We start from the raw sequence: 14,458 nt of genomic DNA, 5'->3' as shown, positions 1-14,458 counted from the left end.
GCTGTAGTCCATGGGGTCATGAAGAGTCAGACACTTACTGAGCGACTTCACTTTCATGCATTGGAGAAGGAAATGGCAACCCACTCCAGTGTTCTTGCCTGGAGAATCCCAGGGACAGCGGGATGGTGTCCCTGGTGGGCTGCCATCTGTGGGGTCCCACAGAGTCAGACACGACTGAAGCGACTTAGCAGCAGCAGCAGGTAGGTCATAACTTTCCTTCCAAGGAGTAAGCGTCTTTTAATTTCATGGCTGCAGTCACCATCTGCAGTGATTTTGGAGCCCAGAAAAATAAAGTCAGCCACTGTTTCCACTGTTTCCGCATCTATTTGCCATGAAGTGATGGGTCCTGATGCCATGATCTTAGTTTTCTGAATGTTGAGCTTTAAGCCAACTTTTTCACTCTCCTCTTTCATTTTCATCAAGAGGCTCTTTAGTTCTTCTTCACTTTCTGCCATAAGGGTGGTGTCATCTGCATATCTGAGGTTATTGATATTTCTCCCGGCAATCTTGATTCCAGCTTGTGTTTCTTCCAGTCCAGTGTTTCTCATGATGTACTCTGCATATAAGTTAAATAAGCAGGGTGACAGTATACAGCCTTGACATACTCCTTTTCCTATTTGGAACCAGTCTATTGTTCCATGTCCAGTTCTAACTGTTGCTTCCTGACCTGCATACAGGTCTCTCAAGAGGTCAGGTGGTCTGGTATTCCCATCTCTTTCAGAATTTTCCACAGTTTATTGTGATCCACACAGTCAAAGGCTTTGGCATAGTCAATAAAGCAGAAATAGATGTTTTTCGGGAACTCTCGTTTTTTTGATGATCCAGCGGATGTTGGCAATTTGATCTCTGATTCCTCTGCCTTTTCTAAAACCAGCTTGAACATCTGGAAGTTCACGGTTCACGTATTGCTGAAGCCTGGCTTGGAGAATTTTGAGCATTACTTTACTAGCATGTGAGATAAGTGCAATTGTGTGGTAGTTTGAGCATTCTTTGGCATTGCCTTTCTTTGGGATTGGAATGAAAACTTTTCCAGTCCTGTGGCCACTGCTGAGTTTTCCAAATTTGCTGACATGTCGATTGCAGCACTTTCACAGCATCATCTTTTAAGATTTGGAAGAGCTCAACTGGAATTCTATCACCTCCACTAGCTTTGTTCGTAGTAATGCTTTCTAAGGCCCACTTGACTTCACATTCCAGGATGTCTGGCTCTAGGTGAGTGATCACACCATTGGGATTGTATCAGTCGTGAAGATCTTTTTTGTACAGTTCTTCTGTGTATTCTTGGCACCTCTTCTTAATATCTTCTGCTAGGTCCAACCATTTCTGTCCTATATTGAGCCCATCTTTGCATGAAATGTTCCCTTGGTATCTCTAATTTTCTTGAAGAGATCTCTAGTCTTTCCCATTCTGTTGTTTTCCTCTATTTCTTTGCATTGATCACTGAGGAAGGCTTTCTTATCTCTCCTTGCTATTCTTGGGAACTCTGCATTCAAATGGGTATATCTTTCCTTTTCTCCTTTGCTTTTGGCTTCTCTTCTTTTCACAGCTGTTTGTAAGGCCTCCTCAGAGAGCCATTTTGCTTTTTTGCATTTCTTTTTCTTGGGGATTGTCTTGATCCCTGTCTCCTGTACAATGTCACGAACCTCCATCCATAGTTCATCAGGCACTGTCTATCAGATTTATCAGATTTAGTCCCTTAAATCTATTTCTCACTTCCACTGTATAATCATAAGGGATTTGATTTAGGTCATACCTGAATGGTCTAGTGGTTTTCCCTACTTTCTTCAATTTCAGTCTGAATTTGGCAATAAGGAGTTCATGATCTGAGCCACAGTCAGCTCCCAGTCTTGCTTTTGCTGACTGTAATGAGCTTCTCCATCTTTGACTAAGAATATAATCAATCTGATTTCGGTGTTGGCCATCTGGTGACGTCCATGTGTAGAGTCTTCTCTTGTGTTGTTGGAAGAGGGCGTTTGCCATGACCAGTGTGTTTTGGTAAAACTCTGTTAGCGTTTTGCCCTGCTTCATTCTGTATTCCAAGGCCAAATTTGCCTGTTACTCCAGGTGTTTCTTGACTTCCTACTTTTGCATTCCAGTCCCCTATAAAGAAAAGGACATCTTTTTTGGGTGTTAGTTCTGAAAGGTCTTGTAGGTCTTCATAGAACCATTCAACTTCAGCTTCTTCAGCGTTACTGGTCCGGGCATAGACTTGGATTACCGTAATAATGAATGCTTTGCCTTGGAAACGAACAGAGATCATTCTGTCATTTTTGAAATTGCATCCAAGCACTGCATTTAGGACTCTTTTGTTGACTCTGATGGCTACTCAATTTCTTCTAAGTGATTCTTGCCCACAGTAGTAGATATGATAGTCATCTGAGTTAAATTCATCCATTCCAGTCCATTTGAGTTCGCTGATTCCTAGAATGTTGATGTTCATTCTTGCCATCTCCTGTTTGACCACTTCCAATTTACCTTGATTCATGGACCTAACATTCCAGGTTCCTATGCAATATTGCTCTTTACAGCGTCGGACCTTGCTTCTATCAGCAGTCACATCTACATCTGGGTGTTGTTTTTGCTTTGGCTCCATCCCTTCATTCTTTCTGGAGTAATTTCTCCACTGATCTCCAGTAGCATATTGGGCACCTACCGACTTGGGGAGTTCATCTTTCAGTGTCCTATCTTTTTGCCTTTTCATGCTGTTCATGGGGTTCTCAAGGCAAGAATACTGAAGTGGTTTGCCATTCCCTTCTCCAGTGGGCCACATTCTGTCAGACCTCTCCACTATGACCCATCTGTCTTGGGTAGCCCCACAAAGCATGGCTTAGTTTCATTGAGTTAGACAAGGCTGTGGTCCATGTGATCAGATTGGCTAGTTGTCTGTGATTGTGGTTTCAGTCTGTCTGCCCTCTGATGACCTCTCTCAGCGCCTACCATCTTACTTGGGTTTCTCTTACCTTGGACGTGGGGTATCTCTTTATGGCTGCTCCAGCAAAGCGCAGCCGCTGCTCCTTACCTTGGAGGTGGGGTACCTCCTCTCAACCGCGCAGCTGCCATTCCTGTGCCAGCCTTTCCCTTCTCCAGGGGATCTTACCAACCCAGGGATCGAACCCAGGTCTCCGACATTGCAGGCGGATTCTTTACCAGCTGAGCCACAAGGGAAGCCCAAGAATACTGGAGTGGGTAGCCTATCCCTTCTCCAGGGGATTTTCCTGACCCAGGAATTGAACTGGGGTCTCCTGCATTGCAGGCGGATTCTTTACCAACTGAGCTATCAGGGAAGCCCTGATACTTGAGACAGAGACAGAGGGCTGTACATTAAATGATATTAAAAGTTTACACAACCCAGGTTTACATGGACAAAGGAATTAGCGGGTCATGGGTCACCGTCACCCGTTACTAAATTAGTAGACAGGTTATCTTCTAAGGCATAGTCTTGGTGATGCTAGGAGACTGTTGCTATTTATGGTCGAGCAGGTATTTCTGTTAATAAGGAGGTTTGATGCATGCCTAATCCCTGGTAGCTCAGACGGTAAAGCGTCTGCCTACAATGCTGGAGACCTAGGTTCGATCCATGGGTCAGGAAGATCCCCTGGAGAAGGAAATGGCAACCCACTTCAGTATTCTTGCCTGGAAAATCCCATGGACTGAGGAGCCTGGTAGGCTACAGTCCATGGGGTCACAAAAAGTCAGACACGACTGAGCAACTTCACTTTCACTTTACTTTAATGCAGCTACACAATCCACAGTAAAGGGGAGAGAGGAGGCGAAAGGGCAGAGAAAATTTTCTATGCTTAAATTTCCTTTGACTTGCCTTAGAACTACAAATTTTTATTTCATCATAGTTCAATATTTAGATTTTTTAAAGCTTTTCTCTTATGGATTATGCTGTAGTGAACATCTTTTTTTCCCTTTTCTACATTTTTTCCTAGTTAAAAAAAAATTTCCAACAGTGAAATCACTACATCAAAACATTAAGATTTTTAAGGATCTTGATATATATTACTTGCCAAACTATTCTGAATAGATTATACAAATTTCCATTCCCATCAACCAAGTGAAAGCCAAACTTGCTTTATTATCTGGTAAGTTCTTTTTAAAAGGAGGGGTTTTAGTGTCTTTGTTTTCTTTTCCAATTTGATAACCAAAAAAGGTGTCTTATGTTGGTTTAATTTTCAGTTCTTTGGTTACTTGGTTTATTTCCCCACAAATGTTTACTAATATTTTTATTTCCTGTACTAAGAATGAGCAACTTGTGTCCTGATAACTTGCAAGAAAAGATGTAAAGTGGTTTTGCCATCAACTGTTCAGTTTGTTTATTTGAATGGAATTATCATAAGCTGAAAAAATGATGAAATAGCAAAGATTAGATTTTTTTACCTACCACTGTTTGTGCCTATGGAAGGAATGTTTAGGCTGGTAGCTTTTTGCCTCCAGTGCTCACAACTGGAGAAAATGCATTATTTTCACAAGAGCTGCATCCAGAGTCCTAGCCTGTATGGCACTCAATTGCTAAAGGTCTACAACTATATAGATACATATATACACATATCTTTATATATATTATATATATGCTTCATACATATCTATATGCTTCATATATGTAAGTAGGCAGTCCCCAGTTTACAATGGTCTGACAATGTTTTGACTTTATATGATAGGGAATCAGTATTCATTCAGAAGAACCATACCTAAAATTTTGGGTTTTGATCTTTTCCTGGGCCAGTGATATGTTATCCATTTGGGCAAATTCATCTAACATCAATCCCCCCAGGTCTCACAAGTTCTATGGTCAGCCACACATTCACGAGGGTAAGCAGCTGTACACCTAAAACCATTCTGTACCCATACAACCATTTTATTTTTCACTTCTAGTGCAGTAGCCAATAAATTCCATGAGATAGTCAACACCTTATTTCAAAACAGGTTTTGTGTTATATGTTTTTGCCCAAATGTAGGCTAATGTAAGTATTCTGAGCATGTTTAAAGTAAGCTGTTGTTGTTCAGTCGCTCAGTCATGTCCATTTCTTCCATCTCATGGACTGCAGCATGCCAGGCTTCCCTATCCTTCACTACCTCGCAGAGTTTGTTCAAACTCATGTCCATTGAGTCAGTGATGCCATTCAACCATCTCATCCTCTGTCGTCCCCTTCTCCTCCTGCCCCCAATCTTTCCCAGCATCAGGATGTTTTCCAGTGAGTCAGCATTTCGTATCAGGTGGCCAAAGTATTGGAGCTTCAATATTAGCATCGGTGCCTCCAGTGAATATTCAAGGTTGATTTCCTTTAGGATTGATTGGTTTGATCTCCTTGCTCAAGGGACTCTCAAGAGTCTTCTCCAGCAGCACAATTCGAAAACACCAATTCTTTGGTGCTCAGCCTTCTTTATGGTCCAATTCTCACATCTGTACATGACTACTGGAAAAACCATAGCTTTGACTATACGGACTTTTGTCAGCAAAGTGATGTATCTGCCTTTTAATACCTTGTCTAGGTTTGTCGTAGCTTTTCTTCCAAGGAGCAAGTGTCTTTTGATTTCATTAAAAGCATCTTTTCAAATTAAAAGCATCTTTTAATTTAAAGTAGGCTAGGCTAAGCTATGATGTTTGGTAGGCAAGGCATATTATTAATAAATCCTTTTTTAACTTATGATATGTTCAATGTATGATGAGTTTATTGGAATATAACCCCATTGTTGGGCAAGGAAGAGCTATATATATATTTTTTTAAATAAGAATACATATGGGGCAAGTCCCCTGGTGGTCTAGTGGTTAGGATTCAGCACTTTCACTGCCATAGCCTGGTTGGGTTCAATCCCTGGTTGGGGAAGTGAAATCCTGCAAGAAAATATATGGGAAGAGGCTAGAAGGGAAAGAGACCCAACGTACTAGTGATTGTATTCACGAGTTGAGGTTATGACATTTTAAGATTGAGAGAAAATGTTGTGCTAACTTTATGATGCAAAACTCAACTTACTTTTTAAAAAAATACAAAATTTTGACAATTAGGAAGAAAGTATAATAGAAATCATGATTGCTGCTCAGGGAAATTTAATAAACACAAACTGTGGCAACTCCATAAATTGCTTATGACAGTAATGGTTGAGTGGGGTTTTTTTCCTTAATAGAATACACGTCTCTCTTCAGTGTTATTTGTACAGCATGGAAAAGTACAAAGTGCTCTTGGGAGAAGCAGAGGGATAATTTCACCCAGAGAAATATCTTATTTGGAGATAGCTCCCCACGCCACCCCCGTTAGACTTTAAAATTGGTTAATAGTGTGATTAGTATTAGTTCCAGCACTCTTGGTAGTGGTAGTTCACATCTGCCGTATAACTGCTGGGTCAGGTGCTTGAATGTATTCGGTACTATGTGAAAGTTATTTAATTCTCACATGAAAAAATTTCCGTTTAGAGAGTTTAAATGTAACACAGTATTCCTGGACCACCTTCCCCCAGTATCACTAGACTTATCCCTCTGTTCTGGTCATGATCCTGCTCAAGAGATGTCTTCTCCCTCCCTTGAAAAGCCCTGCTATACATATTCCTTACCCTGGAAACAAACTTCTCCAGAAACTCTCCCTTAGATGAAATCTTAAGACACACCTTCAGTTTTTCTCAGGAGCCCTCTGGAGACAATACAGTCATCTCCAATGTAATTTGTGGGGTTTCTCCAGTGGCTCAGTGGTAAAGAACCCATCTGCAATACAGGAAATTTGGGTTCGATCCCTGGGTCAGGAAGATCCCTGGAGAAGGAAGTGGCAATCCACTCCAGTATTCCTGCCTAGAAAAATCTGATAAATAGAAGAGCCTGGAGGGCTACAGTCTATGGGGTCACAAAAGAGTCGGACACGACTCAGTACTAAACAACAACAATATGGTTTGTGGGTCTTGGGTCTTTGGCGTCTCAAGGTTCTAGGCAACTCAGCTCCGCCCAGGAGACTGTAAGTTCCTTTTCTTCAAGATGCATAAAAACTCATCAGACCCCAGTGTCTGAATGATTCCTTCTCCGAGAGATGCAGGCACCTCTCTGGACCCATGTTGTTATTATGCAGGGTTAGGCAGCCTGGCAAGTGCACTGGGGCTTGCAATGAAGGATGGCTGGTTTCCATAGCAACGTTCATCCCTTTCCAAGGAGGATCCTATCATCTCTCCTGCCCACTCAGACTTTCCAGAATGAATTGATTTTTTGTGACTCTAGGTGTTTGTCCTTGATCCTCCAAAGAGAAAAGACTTATCCATCAAAAAAAAAAAAAAAGAAACCAGCAATAAAAAACACCTGACTGCAGTTAAAATGCTGCATTGCATCAGCTGGTCTTCCTTTCTCTGAAAACTCTGTATCCTTTCTCCATTTTGTTCTGTTCTCTAGCCTTATCCATCATTTTGAGAAATAGGTTTCTCTGACAGAAAACAAACAGATGGCGACTTCATCTTCCTAAAATTGGCTATGATGGGGCCATAATAGGAAGTTTTCAACAAGGCTTCCTGAAAGCCTGGACTGAGGACATGGGGGGCTGACTGATGGGCTATGATTGGGCAAGAATAAGGATCACTATCCACATGAAGATGTTACAGTCTCCGAAATTTTGCCCTTAGAGATTTGTTTCTTTATTGCTTTCCTGGCAATATTCTCTTAAACTGCATACAGTCCTGAAAAGAGGAATGTTATTATGTTACTAATACTGAAAGTACTTGGGAAAGAAAGGAGGAGCTGTAGAGGGAAGGGTATCAAAAGTTTTATGAAATTCACCTTTGTCTGCTTCACAAGGATCTTTTTCTTGTGCAAGGGGGCAGTGTAGGTCCTTCTTTCTGTCACACACACACACACAAACACACACACACCCTGAAGATAGCTTCTGACAGTCACATTGCACAGCGCTGTTCCCCAAAACACCTGCATACAGTCCTGTTGGAAGATCTCTGAAACCCACACCTTGATGTGACTAAAAACTCCTTTCTGTCCCCAGTGCCATTTGTTTAGCCCCAGGATTCCAGACTAAAGTTAGTTTTCCCTTAACTAATGTGGAAATCAGCAAAACATCACATTCTTTGTTAAAGAAACTGGATAACAGAGCATCAGTTCACTTTATGTAGCTCACTATTGCTCTCATTCCTCAAAACACAGAACATGTTTATTTCCCCCTGGTTAAGTTGTTAGCATCACTGCTACAACCACAATGTCCGAAAGTTACTCAGTCCCATTCTAAGGAAGCAATTATTAAGTGTTGTTTAACTGGACATAATTTGAACATAGAATTATATCCATGGAGGGGCTTCCCTGGTGGCTCAGTGGTAAAGAATCCACCTGCCAATGCAGGAGACACAGGTTCGATCGCTGGTCCGGGATGATCCCACATGCCATGAAGCAATGATGCCCATGTACTCTAGAGCTTGGGAACCTCGACTATCGAGCCTGAGTGCTGCAACCACTGAAGCCTGAGTGCCCTAGAGCCTATGCTCTGCAACAAGAGAAGCCACCGAGAAGCCCTCACACGACAACTAGAGAGCAGCATGCCATCTCCACAACTAGAGAAAAGCCCATGCAACAATGAAGACCCAGCACAGCGCCCCCACGCCCACGTCAAAATCCAGAAAATTAAATATGTATATATATTCATGGAGTCTCCAAAACTTTGAATCAGGCCTCCACCTCTAAATGCTGGTTACCTATCAGGGAGCAATGAGTAATACCAAGTTTACAGCGTAAGAGTTTGGAATCACTTTCTCGTTATCAGCAGGAAACATGGTGTATTAGTCAGGCTTCTCCAGAGAAACAGAACCAACAGGCTGTGTATATATAGGGAGATTTATTTTAAGAAATTGACTCATGTGATGCCAGAGGCTTGGCAAGTCCAAAAATCTGATGGGAGACACTGGAAAACTGGAGATTCAGGAAAGAGCTGCCATTCAAGTCCAAAGGCATTCCACTGGAGAATTCTTTTTAAGTGGATATGAGCCTTTTGTTCTATTCAGGCTTTTAGTTGATTAGATGAGGTCCATCCACAGTATGGAGAGCTACCTTACTCAAAGTCCACTGATTTAAATGTAGATCTCGTCACCAAGTACCCTCATGGAAACATTTAGAATGACGTTTGACCAAGTATCCGGGCACCATGGCCCAGCCAAGTTAATATGTAAAATTAACCATCACGGTGGGCCAGAGAGTAGCTGATCAGCAAGAGCTGACCTTCTCCCCACTTACCTCACTGTTCTCTATCTTGGGTATCGCTACCTGCACTTCAGCATGACATCTTCTCTTCTCACCCTTCAGGTACCTGGTCCCCCTTTCCTCTCTGAGCCTATCCCTAGTCCTCTCTCCCACCTCCTCTCACCTGAAAAAGCCCCCTAGACCTTAGAAATTTACCTTAGTTATTTACATTGTAGGTTAAATTTAAATCATTGTAAGCTGTCATACCTAGTTTCTCATTGAAAGGAAAGCATATTAAAAGAGTTTCAGGCATCAATGACAAGCTGATGGAGATTTTGTTTTTTGCTTTTGAGGAGAGGAAAGACTAAGTAACAGAAATCAAGACAAAGAGAGACAAACAGATTTTACCAAAGACAGAAATCAGGTGGGATGTCACTGGTGGTCACATGATTAAGAATTTGCCTGCCAGTGCAGGGTACACATGTTTGATCCCTGGTCCAAGAAGATCCCACATGTCATGGAGCAATTACTGAAGCCCGAGCACCTAGTGCCCGTTCTCCACAAGAGAAGCCATCGCAATGAGAAGCCGGAACACTGCAATGAAGAGTAGCCTCCACTTGCTGCAACTAGAGAAAGCCTGCTAGCTGCAACAAAGACCCAGCACAGCCAAAAATAAAAATAAATTAAAACATAAAATAAGAGACTGGTGCTTTATTAAAAAAAAAAAAATAGAAATCAGGTAAATTCCAGGGGGCTAGATAATCAAGCAGATGGCCTTTTCAGGATATCACCATTGGGGTAAATCAGCTCTTGCTTTTTTCTGTCTTTCTTCCTCAGGATGGTCAAGATTCTAGTTGGTTGGGAGAGAGAGCATCTGACTGACTGAGTCTGGGTTTTGTGATCCTTCCCAGGCCAGGGGAATGCTGGGTACTTTGTCTGACAATGCTTTTGAGGCTACGTGAACCCAAGTACCTGTGACCAGAAAAAAAGGGGAATGGATTTGGGGCAGAAAAAATGTGTGCTGCCTATCAACCCTGATTGCAAGGATTGCTCAGAAGGTGACGCAGAATCACCAACAGTCCCACTGTTTCTAGGATGACCCTGGAATATTAGAGCAAGGCACAGATGGAATGCACAGACATGTGACAACCTGGAGTGATATCTCAGAACCCTCACTCCCCTGCTGGAGGCTAAGCACCTCAAGGACAGGAGCTCATGTCTGCCTGTTATTTCTTTGGTGGACCCTGCAGAGAGCTGTGCACTTGAGTCCCGTGAATTGATACCCTTTGTGAGAGGATACAAAGAACCCCCTATCATGGGTACATATGCTTGCAAGCTGACACACAGGAACCTTTCCAAGCATCCAGCAAGACTATCTTTCCTAGATGAGAAACACTGCTCCTTGTTGGAGAGACTGAAGACATTTTCACTTGTAATCTAGCTTACCCAGCAAAACAACACAGCAGTGGCGTATATAAATACAGTTGCTTATTCTCCCGCCTTGAAAATAACACCAGATCAGTGTACTGACAGCCAATGTCATCTTTTGGATCTGGTAATCATTTTGGCAAAATGTCTTTGATTTATACATTCAAAGTATCAAAAAATGCAAAACAACCTGTTAAGCTCATTGAATTATACCTCTCACTTCCTAAATAAGGAACATGGGGCTCAAAGACGGGGAGAGAGTAGCAGAGCAAGGAAAAGTACGAGAATCTAAGACTTCTGACTCCCGAGTCAATTCTAACTATTTTTATAGTTTTTCCAAGTTAATAGGTCAGAGTTCAACCAGTTCCCTGTGTTTCTTGATGAACTCTCTGATCTACCGATGATTAGTTAACATCTAATTTGTCCAAGAGCACAGTCTGGTTCTCAAGTGCAGTGTGAAAGTTTATAACACTCACCTGATTTTTTTCTTCTGCCCTCCCATCCCCCACAAACTTATTGTTATTGGTTCTCTGTTTCAAGTCGCTAAAGCATGGCCAGCTCTTATAATTCTTTCCTTTCCTCAAGTTGGAAAAAACTATTTATTCTAATTAACTATGAAGGGAGGTAGCAGGGCGCAGTGGTCTAATTAACTGTGAAAAAGTTAAGACATCATTTCTTATTGTCTTGTGTAAATATAAAGAGAAATATAGTGGAGACATAAAAGCATCAGAGTCCCTATTTGGGAGAATCTCTCTTCTTACAGAGCGCTGTTATTATTACCTGTTCTGAGGAAATATTGTGGTAGACAGAAGACGTTCAAGGTTTAAAAAAAAAAGACCGAATTTCAGGCACAATTCATTCAAATTCCATATTTATACTGTCTAAAATGAACACCGGGTAAATGACAAAAGGTTGTTAAGAGATAAACTTACCTTTATACATAAACATACTTAATAATAAAATTATATAAAGACATAGAAACTATCACAATTCACTATACATTTGAATGAAATCTTAAATCTGAGCTTTCCAGGCAAAACAAATTAAATGTAAACATCAAGGTCGATCATTTCCAGGTGCTAGGAAACAAGTGCGCCCATAATGAAAAGCCTGAATTCACAAAGAACTTGAACTCAGAACCCGCTACACATCACTGATCTTCCCAGGGGGAAGGCCAGTACCTGCGCTGGGGGCTCTTCTGTACGTTTTCACCCAAGCGGGTCTGGAAGCATAAAGTTAAAAGGTCATTAAAGGGTAGAGATAAGCAGGAGCTCAATGGTTAAAAGTATCAAAATCTTTGCTACATAGTCCAGAGCAAACAGCCAGCTGTGATGAGATTCGCAAAAGGAGCCCTGCTGAAAGTCACCAGCAGACACGTGCTACATGGACAGTCACTGGCCCCCACCGCCCCCGGCAGCTCGAGTCCAAAATGGCGCCCCGCCCGCCCCTGACAGCCGCCGAACCCGCGCGCGTCCGGCGGAGCGGGGGCGCCGGCGCCGGGGACGCGGCCGGGCGCGCGCGCGCGCGTCAAGGCGGCTGCGCGCCTGCGCGAGGGCGGGCAGCGGGCGCGCGCGGCGGGGGCGGGCTCTGCCTAGTGCCGAGCTGCGGCGAAGGAGCCGGACGTGTCCGCGAAGATGGCGGGCCGGGTGAGTGCCGGCCCAGGAGCCGTGGCTCGAGGCGGGGGTGCCAGGCTCGCGGGCAACGGGAGGTCCAGACGGCCTCAGGGGAGGGGAGTGAGTCTGAGCAAATGGGGTGTTGGAGGGGGCGGCAGGCCAGAGAAGGTGGGAAGTGGGGAGTGGTGGCAGGGGACTAGCCCTCCTCAGAAACTCCTTCCCCCTTAGGAAGCTCGAGGGGAGGAGACCCCCTAGCAACCCAGGTCTCCCGGGTCTCCTTTAATTCTCCCATTCCATCCCTTGGGGCTTGTCCCCTTAGCTTCTCAGGGTAGTCTCAGGCTCGTGGCCGTCCCAGCCCGGGTCGGAGGGCTCGAGGGGTTTCTCCGCACCCTTTTACGAGGAGGGCTTGTTAGGTGCCTTCTCTGGAACAACTGCGGGGCATCTGTCCGCTCCACTGGGTCAGGGGCTGTGACAGGGACCATTAGGAACCCCATTCCTGGTTGTTCACAATCAGAGGTCTCGGGAAAGGAGGAGGGGGGTGCAAATGACTTTGGCTGTTAACCCTCGGCCATCAGGGGGACGTGTCACTGCCGGCTGAGGCAGAAATGCCTTGAGCTTGGAGTGGGGATGGATTTGAGGTGTCACGTTTTGCTTTTATGAATGACAGTCGTTTTGAATGCAGCAGGGTATGTTGTAGTTTCAGGGTTTTAAATTTTACTTCCTCCTTTAGCCTCTGAGATCGCGGTGTAGTATGGGTCTGGCTAGGGGAGATAGGACCGGTTCTGTGCTGTACTGCAGTGTGCGTTGAGCAAAAACCTCTCTGAGGGATGGATCCTGCCTAGAGATTACTGGTCATAAACCTGGGGACGTTAACTGCGTCATTAGGGGATAAGGATGTGTTTGATTTATTTCTACTGGAATATTTGAATAAGTTTGCATAGGTTATGCATACATGCAAATAGACTCCCTGAACACAGTTGTAAGTCAGGAGATTCTAGAGTGCGAAGAGACGTTAAAGGTCATTTAATTAGGTCTCTTTCTCTTCTTTTCCCCACAGCCTTATCTTTTATCTGCAGCTACTTCCTTCACAACAACTCCCTCCACCTGTGCTTCAGAGTCTGTCTCTCCCCATCTTCTAAGGAACCCCATTCCTGTGTGTTCACCTGCTCCCTTTTAACAACAAACTCAGGCTTTTTCCATCTCACCCCCACAGCTGTCACCTTTTCTCTTCCCGCCTTACAGCCAGGAATCTTGACAAGAATTGTCTTATGTATTTGTCTCCCATTTGCCTTTCTCCCACTCATTCCTCAACCCACTGCAGTCTGATTTCTGGTCCCATCATCCCAGTGAAACATGCCTCTAAACTTAATTGATGTTTTTCATTCCTTGTCTTGCTGGATGTCTCAACAGCGTTTGACATTGTTGACCGTTGCCTCCTTCATGGAAAACGCTCTTCCCTTGGCTTCAGCCTCCCTCCAGTTTTTAGTCAGACCACTCTTTTGCAGACTCACCCTCCTCTACTCTGTTATTCAATGCAGATGTTCCTCAGGGCTGTCTCCTCAGTCTGTGCTTTCTCCCTAGGCAGTCTCTTCTAAGCCCAGTTTCAACTACTGTCTATATGCCAGTGATACTCAGTGTTTTACTCCCAGTCCAAACCCGTTCTTTAAATTCCGGATCAATATGCCAAACTATTTAAAACCAAGACACCTCACACTCATCTTGTTCAAATAAACCCATGGTCTTATCCCACCTAATATTTTTACAGTTTCCTATATCAGTGAATGGCATCACAATCCATCCATGTATATAGGTTAGAAGCCTGGCAGATGGGGAGTGGGTCATTCCTTATACTTCTCCGTCACCATATCCTTTGTCCCCAAGTAAAATTCATCACTGAGTTCTGTCCCCACCCCACGCCCCACCCCCCCAAAAAAAAAGGGAATTAATTATTAGAGCCAAAGAATCTGGCTTGGGCATTGCTGCTTTAAACCGTATCCAAACACCCACTAGACTAGTTACATGGGTTCTGTCATTTTAACATCCTAAAAATCTCTCCAATCTATCCATCCACCTCTTTACATCTTCATTTCCACCTGCTTTTCCCGAAGCACTATCATTTCTGGCCTGGACTACTGCAGGAAGCTCCCAAGTGGTCTCCTTATGCCATTCACCACATTGATTATTCTCTCTGATGCAAATTGCTACTTAATCCCCCCTTTAGTAGCATCTCATTACTTTTGGGAGAAGACCAAATCCTTAACTGGGCCTT

General features: G+C 43.6%; 1 protein-coding gene across 2 annotated transcripts in view; it reads left to right on the top strand.

Annotated features, from left to right (window-relative positions):
- Nucleotides 1-12,165: 12,165 nt before the first annotated feature.
- The window catches only part of NSF (N-ethylmaleimide sensitive factor, vesicle fusing ATPase), a 148,121-nt gene continuing 145,828 nt past the window's right edge, over nucleotides 12,166-14,458 (top strand). For both annotated transcript variants that reach the window (NM_001304614.2, XM_005220972.5), the window contains exon 1: nucleotides 12,166-12,222. In NM_001304614.2, coding sequence (NP_001291543.1) covers nucleotides 12,211-12,222 — 12 coding nt within the window. In that variant the 5' untranslated portion in view covers nucleotides 12,166-12,210. The remainder of the gene's footprint in view (nucleotides 12,223-14,458) is intronic.

Source organism: Bos taurus, chromosome 19 (assembly GCF_002263795.3).
Source record: "Bos taurus isolate L1 Dominette 01449 registration number 42190680 breed Hereford chromosome 19, ARS-UCD2.0, whole genome shotgun sequence".
NCBI classification, from domain to species: domain Eukaryota; kingdom Metazoa; phylum Chordata; class Mammalia; order Artiodactyla; family Bovidae; genus Bos; species Bos taurus.
This window is presented reverse-complemented; position numbering and strand designations above follow the sequence as displayed.